This window comes from Cornus florida, unplaced genomic scaffold (genome assembly GCF_030987335.1).
Source record: "Cornus florida cultivar Cherokee Brave unplaced genomic scaffold, ASM3098733v1 CherokeeBrave_3.0.0_Hap2_Chr02, whole genome shotgun sequence".
NCBI classification, from domain to species: domain Eukaryota; kingdom Viridiplantae; phylum Streptophyta; class Magnoliopsida; order Cornales; family Cornaceae; genus Cornus; species Cornus florida.
The window spans coordinates 26,397,007-26,410,642 of NW_026775572.1; the positions used below are offsets into that span (position 1 = coordinate 26,397,007).

General features: G+C 36.9%; 1 protein-coding gene across 5 annotated transcripts in view; it reads left to right on the top strand.

Moving 5' to 3' along the window:
• The window catches only part of LOC132294389 (DExH-box ATP-dependent RNA helicase DExH7, chloroplastic), a 77,297-nt gene that overhangs the window by 62,483 nt on the left and 1,178 nt on the right, over positions 1 to 13,636 (top strand). For all 5 annotated transcript variants that reach the window (XM_059792227.1, XM_059792224.1, XM_059792223.1 and 2 more), the window contains one exon: positions 9,421 to 9,543. In XM_059792227.1, the coding sequence (XP_059648210.1) occupies positions 9,421 to 9,543 (123 nt within the window). The remainder of the gene's footprint in view (positions 1 to 9,420; positions 9,544 to 13,636) is intronic.

Sequence of the window (13,636 nt, forward strand, 5' to 3'; positions counted from 1 at the left end):
TTAGAGGAAGGTACAATGTCGAATAAATGGAGGAAACGTACTATAATACCAATTTACAAGAATAGAAATTAGAGAAATACAAAATTGTAACAATTATCGAGAAATTAAATTAATGAGTCATACTATGAAATTATAGGAAAGGGTGATAGAACAAAGACTAATGAAAAAATGTCCAAAAATAAATTTGGATTAAATGCAAGGGGGATCCACTACAGAGTTCATTTACTTATTAAGGCAGTTAGTAGAGGGTTGTAGAAATAAACAAAAAAATCTAGACATGGTTTTTATATACTTCGAGAAGACATAGGATAGAAGTTCCAAGAGACATGATTTGATAGGCTCTAGAAAACATATTCCCGTGAGATTTGTAAAACTTTTTCAGGATATGTATAATGATACTAAGACTAGAATTTGTATGATATGTGGGGAGACGATTGATTTTTCTATAAGAGTAGGATTACACCAAGGTTTAGCGCTAAGTTCATATTTATTTACAATAATCTTGGATGAGATAATGAAAAGACTTAAAAGGAGACCTTCCATGGTGCATGTTATTTGTGGATGACATGGTGCTATTGGATAGCTCTAAGGAGGCTTAGCAATTGTTCAAAATCATATGAGAGAGAGAGAGAGAGAGAGATCGTATCTTGTATTTGCAACATTTCTAACCTAATAAGCCTATGCAGGCTTATATTAAGATTACAAGTCTTACTTAATAACACAAGGGCCCTATCAACTTTCTGTAATTACATAATGACCCAACACTTATATATATATATATATATATATATATATATATATATATAACATTCTAACACTCCCCCTCAAGCTGGAGAATATATATCAAATAATCCCAGCTTGGAACAGATAGTTCTTAACCGGTTATGACCGAATGCTTTGGTAAACATATCAGCTAATTGATCTTCAAACTTCACAAATAGAGTAGAGATGCTCCCACTTAATAGTTTTTCTCGAATGAAGTGACAATCAACTTCAATATGTTTTGTCCTCTCATGAAACACAGGATTTGATGTAATGTGAACTGCTGCTTGATTATCATTGAACAATGGAGTAGGAGCTTCAACTGTCAACCCAAGTTCCTTTAGAAAATGTTGTATCCATGTCAACTCACTAGTGGTATGGGCCATTGCCTTATACTCAGCTTCAACACTAGATCGAGCTACCACTGTTTGCTTTTTACTTCGCCATGTAATGTGATTTCCTCCTATAAATGTGCAGTATCCTGTAGTAGATCTCCTATCTGAAGGAGAACTAGCCCAATCAGTATCTGTAAAACCTTTCACCCTGAGATGACCATTTGATTTATATAGTAACCCTAAACCTGGAGCTTGCTTGAGATATCGGATAATCCGAAGAATAGCAATCCAATGTGGCATTCTAGGGACTCCCATGAACTGACTTACAACACTAGCTGCATATGAAATATCAGGTCGAGTGATAGTGAGATAAATTAATTTCCCAACAAGGTGACGAAATCTGCCTGGGGTCATTAAATAGATCACCCTTATCAGACACAATTTTTGTATTTCAATCCATAGAAGCATCAACCGGACGACCACCCAACATACCTGTTTCTTCTAATAAGTCCAACACATATTTTCGTTGGGATAAACTTATACCCTTCTTGGATCTAGTAACTTCAATACCCAAGAAATACCTAAGTTTACCCAAGTCTTTAATGTGGAATCGATATTGCAGAAACAACTTCAACTTAGCAATGCCTTCAGAATCATCACCTGTGATCACAATATCATCTATATACACCACAAGAAATATGAAGCCAGCTTTAGTGCGTTGGCGAAACACCGAATAGTCGGTCTGACATCTATTAAGACCAAATTTTAATGCCACCTCAGAGAATTTCCCAAACCAAACCCGTGGAGATTGTTTCAATCCATACAGGGCCTTTTTAAGGCGACAAACAGTGTAAAGATACTCCCCCTGAGCAACAAACCCAGGTGGTTGCTCCATATAAACCTCTTCTGCTAAGTCACCATGCAAAGAAACATTTTTAATGTCTAACTGAAACAGAGGCCAATGTCGATTAGTAGCAAGAGAAATCAAAACACGAATAGAAGAAATCTTAGCAACGGGGGCAAACGTTTCATCATAGTCAATACCATAAGTCTGGGTATAACCTTTGGCAACAAGACGTGCTTTTAAACGCTCAACGGACCCATCTGGAAGATACTTTACAGTATATACCCAGCGACAACCAACAGTTTGGCACCCGGAGGTAATGTAACAAGATTCCACGTGCCATTCTTATGCAAAGCATCCATTTCATCTTGCATTGCTTTCCTCCAGCCCGAATCAGACAAATCATCATGCACAGTCTTAGGAACAAATGTAGTAGACAACTTAGAGGAAAAACATAAGAAAGATGGCGATATTGAATTATAAGAGACATACTGAGCAATGGGATGTTTAGTAACACACGAGCGAGGAGCTTTACGAAGTGCAATAGGCAAGGATTCAGACACAGTGGAAGGTGTAGGATCAAAAGACTCTGAAGACGATGGAGGAGGCACGACAGCAAATGGCTTTGGTCTTTGAGTGTACACCTGTAACGGGGCAGGCGAAGGAACCAGAGATCGAGGTTGAAGAGAGAGTGAAGGAAGAGGAATTGCAGAAAGAGACGACTCAAGAGTGATATCAAGAAGTGAATCAGTATCTGAAAAATAGGGGATGGATTCACAAAATGTGACATCCGCGCTAATAAAGTACCGTTGAGAAACAGGACTATAGCAGCGATAACCTTTACGAGAACGAGAGTAGCCAAGAAATACACACTTTGTGGCACGTGGGTCTAGTTTGTCAAAACCAGGACTAAGATTGGACATAACATACACATCCAAAAACCCTAGGAGGAAGAGAAAACAAGGGAGAATCAGGAAATAAAATAGAATGTGGAGATTTGCCATCTAATACAGATGACGGCATACGGTTAATAAGATGACAGGCAGTAAGAACAACATCACCCCAAAACCGTTTAGGCATACGCATATGAAACAAAAGAGCACGAGTTACTTCTAAGAGATGTCGATTCTTACGTTCTGCAACTCCATTTTGTTGAGGAGTACATACACATGAATTTTGATGAATAATTCCTTTATCACTATGATATGTATCAAATGGAGTTGAAGAATATTCCTTAGCATTATCAGAACGTAGAATACGAATTGGGCATCCAAACTGAGTTTTGATTTCTTTGTGAAATTTTTGAAAAATTAAAAACAACTCAGAACGATCTTTCATTAGAAACAACCAAGTCAGGCAAGAATAATCATCCACAAATGTCACAAAATAATGAAATTTATTGATTGAAGAATGTTTTATTGGACCCCATACATCTGAATGAACCAAATGAAAAGGACTAGAGACACGATTATTAACCCTAGACTTGAAAGGCACGCGATGGTGCTTACTAAGTTGACAAACTTCATATGACAAGAATTTCAAATGACTAAGACTAGGAACTTGACGCTTCAAAACTTGAAGTGACGGGTGACCAAGTCGACAGTGCCACTGGAAACAGAGAAGACTGAAGAGCCACAGGATAAGGTTTGAAATCAAAATAATATAAGCCACCAGCTTCATGCCCCGTACCAATCTTCTTCTTCGTCTTGAGATCCTGAAACACACAAGAAGTAGGATCAAATGTAACAGAGCACTGAAGAGATTTAGTAAGCTTACTGATAGACATTAAATTAAAGGGAAACTGCGGAACATGTAAAACAGACGAGAGAGACAATGAATCACTAAGTTGAGTCATCCCCAAACTTGAAACCTGAGTGGATGAACCATTAGCAAGAGTAACACCTTGAGAAGGAGGTACAGAATGAAAATCAGATATAAGAGAAGAACATCCGGTCATATGATCAGATGCTCCAGTGTCTATGATCCAAGGACTGCGAGTGGAAGACAATAGACATGTGTGTGCAGTACCTGACTGGGCAAAGGTAGCCGTGGAAGATTAATTAGATGCTTGCTTATAAGACAAAAACTGAGTATAGTCATACCGTGGAACAGGGACCGTAACTGATTCAGCTATATTGTGAGATCCAGAAGCAACATCATTCGGAGAAGAGGAAACTTGATTTGCATAACTAGATGGTTTCCCATGAAGGTCCCAACAAAAGTTCACAGTATGATTAGAAAGACCACAATGAGTACATTTTCTTGATTCCTTGCCACGGCCACGTCCTCCTCGTGAATCACGACCACCACGTGTGGAGCATCCCCCACAGCCTCCACGGTAAGCATTATGTTCACCGTTTGAAACTACCAATGCTGAACGCTCACTACTCTGTCTAGCATTCAAATTTGATGTATCACTTGCAAGTGTAGCACGCTGAAGTCGAGAAAACACCTCAGCAAGAGATGGAAGTGTTGCTGCCCATAATCTGTGCACAAAAAGGCTCATATGCTGATGATAAACCAGTAAGAAAACGGACAACATTAAAATCCGCACGATTGTTGTATACTGTGAACATCAGCAGTAATGGGCTGATACATATTTAGCTCTTCACAGACTCCTATAACTTTGGAATAATACTCTTCTATACTTTGAGTACCTTGTTCAAGATTGAAGTACTGCTTACAAAGTTCATAGACACGAGTGATATTACCTGTCCTAGAATACAATTGCTGCAATCTGTCCCATATCTCCTTGGCAGTATCCAAATAAAGTAACGTTGAACTGATTTGGGGTTCAATGTTGTTTATCATCATAGAGATGATCTGCGCATCTTCCTTTTCCCATGCATCAAAAGAAACATCAGTTGCCTTGAGTTTCTCTTCAGTCAGATGAGTACCAAGACCTCTGCCTTTGAGAAAAATGGCAACAGATTTAGCCCACAGTATATAATTCTTCCCATTGAGTTTAACTGAAGTCATGGGAGAATGAAGACTGTTCGTGGGAGAAAGCAAATCTGAATTGGATGCCATGTTGAATCCAGCAAAACAGAGAAGAAAGAAAAAAAATAGAAGAATTTGTATTCTGGCCGAACCTGGAAAATGGGCCGGATCTGGTCAAACAGACTGGATCTGGTCAAACGGGTCGGGCGGACCTAAGCTATCCCAGGTTTAGTAACCAGGGTTGGAATAGCTATATCTGTGTAACCAAACATAGGTCTTCTTCTTCACACCTTCACAGACGCCGGTGAACAACGCAACGGAGACAATGGCAACCCACTCACAATCAACAGCCGAATCAATAAGCAGCGATCGCAAATCGAGATTGTAGATGTCGGCGAATCAAAAAGATGAACCTCACTTCTGCGAATCGAGACTACCAATATCGGTGAGCTCGCTGAAGAACAAAGAGGAGCTGCCGGCGATGACGAACAAGCTTCAAATCTGACGACGGTGAAGCTGCTGAGGACAACAAATGAGGAACTGCCAGCAAAGACCACCAACACCACAATTGCTCCGATCTTATACAAGAACAACCCAATTACAGACTCTCACACCCATGATCGCAGTGCTCTGATACCATGTTCAAAATCATATGAGAGAGAGAGAGAGAGAGAGAGAGGGAGAGATCGTATCTTGTATTTGTAACATTCCTAACCTAATTAGCCTATGCAGGCTTATATAAAGATTACAAGTCTTACTTAATAACACAAGGGCCCTATCAACTTTCTGTAATTACATAATGACCCAACACTTATATATATATATATATATAACATTCTAACAGCAATAAAGTTAAGAGGCTTTGAGAACGGCACTAGAATCAAAAGGCTTAAAAATTACTAGAACTAAAACGGAATACATGGAATGTAAATTTAGCAGTGCTAGAAATTGATAATGTAGCAATCAAACTTGAAGATCAAAGCATTACTCAAAATAACTATATCCGATTCTTAGGATCAATTGTACAAAAAGATGGAGAGATTGATGATGATGTAAGTAGTAGAATTGGTATAGGTTGGACAAAGTGGAGGAACACTAGTGGGGGTTTTATGCGATAAACAAATCCAAATAAGTTTAAGGGGAAAGTATATAGAACGGTCATTAGACAGGCTATTTTATATGGGGTGGAATGTCAGGCTTTAAAAAGGAAACATGAACAATGCATACATGTGGTGGAAATGTGGATGTTAAGATGGATGTTAGGAAAAACTAGGAAAGATAAGATTAATAATCAAAGAATTAGGGAGAAAATAGATGTGGCACTTATTAGTGAGAAAATAATAGAGAGTAGACTTAGGTAGTATGAGCAATATTAAATGCCAACCTATAGATGCACACGTGAGGAGAGGAAGATTGATGTACATAGAAGGCAAGAGACAAAGAGGTAGAAAAACTAACATGGAATGAAGTGATAAGAAATTATTTTAAAAAATTAAAACAAGTAGGAGATATGGTTTGTGATAGGAAAGAGTGGAAAAAGAGAATCCATGTGGCCGACCACATTTGTACGTGATAAAGGCAAGGATAGTAATGATGATCTTATGTATATATGTACCCAAATAATTGTAGCAGTAAGCAATATGGATGTGAAATCAAAGGGGTCTTTTGGTAACATTTACGTTTATTTGTTTCATATTTGCTATTTCTATTTATAGGCGTTTGTGTTTATTTTGTAATTTTATGAAAATAGAATCAGTGTTTGGTAAGTAAACAAAAACATGTTTGGTAATGTATATTTCCTGCATAAAATAATGACGACCCAAAGCAAATACAACATGTATCTTATAAAAGTATTTACCTGAAGCTATAGCAAACCAATCAATACATGTCCACTGTCCATTTCAGAGACTTCAAGCAAACATTTACTGACCATTAAGCAGCAAGTATACATTATCATGTCCATAGTGTCCAGTCTACTGTTTTGGCTTTTTTCAAGCGCTTAACAAAAATAAATAAATACTCACATGAATCAGCGTATGAATTTATATAGTCCTCTCAAACAATAATAACCTGTCAAAAAGCTACATCCACAATCCAAAGGTTGGTCCAAATACATGTCATGATGCAACAAAACAAATTCGTTTCATATTACAGTCATCTACACATCTTCCATTTATTTTCCTTTTTTATTTTTTATTTTTTTTTTATTTTTTATTTTATAGTATCCATTGCACATCTACCATCAACATGCCATAAGCCATTTAAAAATTATTCAACGGCTTTGCACACTTCTCCACAACTGCTTGGCTATATTATCATGAAACTCATTTGTTGAAGGATTTAAATATTAAAGTTACACCTTCTCTAACAGCTTAAGCTTTTGGAGTAGATGGAACATGGTATCAGAGCCAAAGGTCTCGAGTTCAAACCTCACCGCCACCTTGAAAATTAAAATTGAAAATACATGCTGGACCAAAAGAAGGCCACACGTGAGGGTACGTGTTGAAGGATTTAAATATTAAAGTTATACCCTCTCTAACAGCTTAAGCTTTTGGAGTAGATGGTTGTTAAAATTGTTTATTTGGCGCAATTGACTCGGTGTGACATCTGTCTCCAAAAGGATTTGACTGCTACCAACTTCTTCAATAGTTGGTTCATAATTTTATCTCCCGAACTCCTGAAGCAAGTATTCTACACTTGATTTCATTATCATTACACTCTATTCTAGCATCAATAATTCCACTCAAATTAACATGACCAGTCATTGAATTTCCAAAAGCATAATACAAGCAACTGAGCTTAAAGATCAAGAGCTCTATCTACCTGAGTCCAAGATATAGAGTTCTGTCAATAAATTTCAGTTTTTGGAGTCCTAGCTCCAATAATATTTAGACCACGGACTTGAGTTTGGACTCAACTTTGAATTTCAATAAAAGTTTCCAAAGATCAATCCCTGAGTTAAAAAATAAATTTAGTTGAAGTAATGTGGCAAAAATCAAATTAAGAAAACTTCGAAGTACTGTGGCAACTTCCTAAAGTATATGATAAGGGTAATTCAATTCACACAACTTCGAAATGCTTCAGAAAAATGTTCTTCCACTAGTGAAGAAGGGAATTACATGGATTGAGAGAAAAAGATCAAGCAAATAATAATCCAACCTGAATGTTAAATGTTATCATGTGTGTATGCAAATCTGGCACATCTTATGTATGTATGCAAATCTGGCCAATTTGTCATCATGTCATGTGCTTTACACACACACACACACACAAGCTCAATTTTGGGAGAGAATCTCTCCTCCCCCACAAACTTCTCTTTGCTTCATTCCGAAGTAATGGTCCCGGGCTTCCTTCGACTTTTGGGGTTGACGGGCTTCGAGGAGGCAACGACTCTTTCCCATCTGACAACCACTACAAATTTTCTCAGGCTTTTTTTTTTTTTTTTTCCTCGAAAATTTAAGCAATTGTATATATGTATAAAGATAATTTTCTCAGGCTTTAACCAGCTAGAAACATCAATAACTTTTTTTGAATTTAAAACATAGAAGCTTGGGTGGTTTTCAATTTGGTTCATGGTTGGAAGCTAATAATTGTTCTGGGCTATCAGGACCGGCTAAGAGCGAACCGCAGTATAACTGATGACTTGCTTCTTACCATGGTGTTACTATACCACTGAAGCCCATTTGCTAGGGTTCCTTACTGAAATTTCTAGGGTTTTAAAACCATCAAATTACAAGATTTTAAGGACTAACTTCACAGCTATTAGCTACCCTTGGCTCATCCTTTGTTGGCTAGAGAAAAGAGAATCACCAGCGAGAAGCTTCACCATTGGGCTGGTTAGGGTTAGGCTCGCACAAATTGAAGAGAGAGAATGGAGATCGTGAATGAAGAGAGAAGGGAGCTCCTGTCGTGAGGAGAGAGATATGAACGAAGTGTTGGGGCGGAGATACTAAAGAGGCGTTGCAGTGAGAGCATGTTTCCCGTCTTTTTTCCATAAAAAAGTGGATACAACTTTTTTAACATAATTTTAAAATAGAAACAAATTTACCAAGCATGTTCAACTGGCCTATTTGTGTTTTTCGGCCTTTTGAAAGCAATAAACAAGAAATATAAATCCTACCAAATGACCCTACTTTTTAACTGGATAAACAAAAACAAATGTTCCCAACAGATGCGAATATATGAATCCAATTAACCAATTTTGTTAGTATGCCCTTAAGATGCCTAAATAATGAGAAATCTTTTGGTATAATTTATTTTAGGAGTTATTGGCGAGAGCCTTTAATGCACATCATATTTATAGTCAAAATGATAAGACGCCAAATATGGAATGAATGGTAAATCTAACATATGCATATTAGAGGCTATGGTGAAAACTTTCTACACAACTCTATTGTATAATATGTTGTGTACATTGTATATATATTTAAATATATATATTTATATACACATTTAAACACAGGAATCTTATGTTCCAATTGTTTTTGCTGTTTTTCCATTCAAGTAATGGTGTATTAATTTGTTGTTTCCATATTGCAGACTGGAATAATCACTATAGATGGTTGGTTAAAATTAACAGCACCAGCCCAAATTGCCGTCCTCTTCAAGCAACTCCGTTTAACTCTTCTATCTGTCCTCAAAGAGCTTATTAGAAAGCCTCAGGTATGTTCATTTTTCCCCTACTCAGGTAAGGTTCCATATAGCCATCAAAGTGCCAGAGCTCATAACTTTTAGTGCTACCAACTAGAATCACAAAACCCCAAAGTGTATCCTCCTTTGTTTCTCTTCCCTTGAAAATTCAGCATTTTAGTACTTGCAATATCAAATTTGTTGTGACAAACGCAGCGAACAACAATTACAAAACACGACAGAAAAATAAACACACCACACAAACAATACAAAGATTTATACGTGGTTCAGCAAAGCCTACGTCCACGGTGGAGATCCGGCAAGAGTTATGTGTAAAATCGGAGATTGCAAGTTTCAGCCCCTCACTCTCAATCTGTGCGATTTTCAGTGCCTCTCTCTACCCACTCCAAACCCTCAATGCCCTTATATATCGGGCTACCGGCACCAAATTTGGGCCACAACATCACAAAATTATTAAAATTCCCAATAAAAAATTTAAGAATTTTCGAAAGATTATCAAATTATTTTTCATATATAATGGTGGACATTGCAAGTGGTGTAGAGCACCATTGACACTATGCATAACAATTTTGTGGGTTAGGTGCATCTGGTCCACCGGATATGAATAGAAGCCTCTAGTTGGAGCTCGAATCAAGATCGGGACAATTGGAGGCAAAACCTTTTTTTTTAATGGTTTTTTCTTATAGGGCAGCATCACTTTTGAGAAAAAAATACCCAGACCCAATCACTGTAATGTTGTGTTGGCTGATTTTCTGAAGTTTTTGGCCATGGAAATTGAGTAATAATACTATGTTTTTTTCTCAATAAGGACTAATATATTGGTTATGCAAACTTGATTTAGAATTACAGGCACTGCCGTTGCCGTCTCCTCCTGTTGCTCTATGCATGTCAGCGTGTGCATGCATGTCTACTTGTGTCTCTATGAGAGAATGTGCGCGCGCTTGTGTGTGGGATAGAGAGAGAGTGAGAGAGAGAGAGATCTAAAATGTGATAATGTCCAATTTGTGGTAATTATTGAATGCAAGATCCATATCTGAAATCTAAAACTTTTTTTTTGATAAATAAAAAATTTTATAAAAAAACACTCCAAGGGGGAGCGGAACCCAAGAACAATACAAAAAGCCACTCAATCCTTCAAAGAGGCCAAAAAATCAACAATTTCCTCCAAAGATCTATGATCTCTCCCTAAAACCCAACAAAAAAGAGTGGAAATAATCGAGAATTTAAGCACTGAAATCGACATCGCCTTTCCTTCAAAATATCTCCTATTCCTTTCAAGCCAAATGCACCACCATACACAAAGCGGTGTAGCCCTCCACGCATCCTGACTGTGAGTCCCCACAGGGCAACCTCTCCAAGCCTCAATCAACCCTCTTGTAGATCTAGGCATAACCCAATAAAGCCCAAATAAGCCAAGCATCAAATCCCAACACTCTCTAGCCACATAGCAATGAATGAGAAGGTGATCCATTGATTCCTCATTACGAAGGCACATAAAACAACGATTGATCACCACATAGATCTAAATCTCTCCGTATTTCAGGTGCTTAAAATCTCACCAACACATTCATTAAAATTGTTAAGTTCTTGGTGTTCTTTATATATGTCCAAACCCCTCCAGTCTCCTCTTGTTGTCCCTTATTTGGACAGCATTGAAGCTACTAAATTTAATCAGGTGTGCCCTAAAAGCAAATTTCTTCCTTATTAACATCTTTGTGTCAACTGGTGCTAAAAAAAAAAAAATCTTTGTGTCAACTTGTGGAAGTATTGTTTCTCAAGTCTTATTCCACTCCTAATGTCTGGGTAGTGGTAATCTTCTAAGCTTCTCCTATGTTGAATTTAGTTTCATCATATAGTGTCCAAAAGTAAGCTGAAAAATTGAGCAATGATATCTAAGAATGATACAGTTGACCTCAATGTGGCAATGATGGTATATTATAGCAAGGGCTAGCTCGAAACAAATTAATGCGGCAAAAATTTAAACCTTAAAAAGTTGTCACCAATGGAAGTTGAGTTTCTACTCGGCTTAGGATTGTGTACCTCAATGTGGCTATGATAGTATATTATAGCAAGGGCTGGCTCGAAACAAATTAATGTGGCAAAAATTCGAACCTTAAAAAAGTTGTCACAAATGGAAGTTGAGTTTTTACTCAGCTTAGGATTTTGTTTCAAAATTTTTGGCTTAAAGACTGTTTGAGCCAAAAATGAAGTCGTGGGATTGCCATTGTCCCCCTTCTTCTTCTTTTTTCCATTGTCAGTGATGTCCATGCCATTTGTTGGACTATTGTGATACACTGTCTTGGATCTCGAGTTTTTTGAGGAGTTAATAATTATTGGGATCTTTTTGTATAGCGTTTGAGACAAATGATGAGAATGACTAGAAGAAATATGATTAAAAATTAAAGTGTGAGGGATAGATTAGGAGTAACAACTATTAGTGGTAAAATAAGAGAAAGCAGGCTTAGGTGGTATGGACACATATAATGTAAACTTGCAGATGCACCAGCAAGAAATTTGACATTCCATGGTGTATGTTTTTTGCCCACAACAATAAAATCAGAAATGTGGAGAGATGCCTTAGAATGAAAAGGATTAAAAATTAGTCGAACTAGAACAGATAATATGGAATATAAATTTAGTATAGATTTGGATCTTGATAATAATGATTGCACTTCAAAACCAATGAATCATTGAAAATAACCATTTTTGATATATAGGATCAATACTACAAAAGGATGGAGAGAGTGTGTGATATAACTACTAGAATTGGATCAAGATGGACAAAATAGAGGCCAACTAGTGGCATTTTATGCGACAAAAGGATAACAAATAGGTTAAAAGGAAATTTTATAGAACCGTTGAAGACCAACTATTCTATGTGGAGTAAAATGTTGGGCTTTAGAAAAGAAATAAGAACAATGCTTTCGTGCAGCGGAAATGAGAATGTTAAGATGGATGGTTGAAGTGACTGCAAAATATATGGTTATAAATGACAATATGAGAGAAAAATTACGAGTGGCACCACCCAAGAGGGAGAAATTTAGAGAGAGTAGATGTAGATGGTATGGACACATACAATGAAGACCCTTGAAGAGAAAGGTTGGTTCTCACAGAAGGTAAGAGATGGTAAGAGACGGAGAGGGCAACCAAAATTAACTTGAGATGATTATTAAAAATTATTTTTAAAAGGTTGAATATAACAGGTGGGCTGGCATGTAATAGAAAAGAATGGAAAAAGAGAATTCACATGGCTTACCCCATTCATATGGGATTAAGGCCAGGATGATGATGATATGGAGTCTACATAGAAGATTAGAGGCAAATAGACCAATCAAAACTAACTTGGGATGAAGTAAATTAAAATGAGTTAAAAAAATTAAATATGAGATGACATGGTTTGTAATATAACTGAATGAAATGTGTGTGTGTGTGTGTGTCTATAACATGTGGTTGCCCATGTGAAAATACACTCTTCTACTGGGAATGAGCCATGTTCATTTGCGATAAAAGCAAGGATGATGATCACAATTATGTTTATTTTTATTTTTTCATAGACCTATGATCAGTAGTAAGGGTCGTGAAAAATACCAGTGAGAAAGAGTCCATCAGAAAAGTGAGGGAAAAAATGTCTAGAAGAATAAGAAAATGTTTAAAAGAAGTGATAGAAGTAGAAGAATCATCTTTATATGTTTCAAACTCTACCAGATTGATCACATTTAATTTAAATCTAATAAGATGGGCTCACATGAAAGAGTTTTGAGTGAATATTAAATAACAAATGGAACCTCTAATAAAGAGAGAAAAAGAGAGGAGTCCAAAAGGATATGAACTCGTTTTATACCAATAAAAGGAAACCTAAAGTAGGACCCACATTACATAACTCTAATACGCTCTTTTCCACATGAGGCCTAAGGCAAGTGCTTAAATCGCCTTAAGGTACAGTATGCCCTAATTATATCTCTCTACCCATGTATTGCAAGGGAAACTTGCCTATCTGTTTCCTCAAGTATACGTGTTTTTCTCCACGTATTACATTTTGTTTGACGGTACTAATTGTTACGTGTTGTGCACAGTTCACCTATACATAATATTAGTATGTATTTAT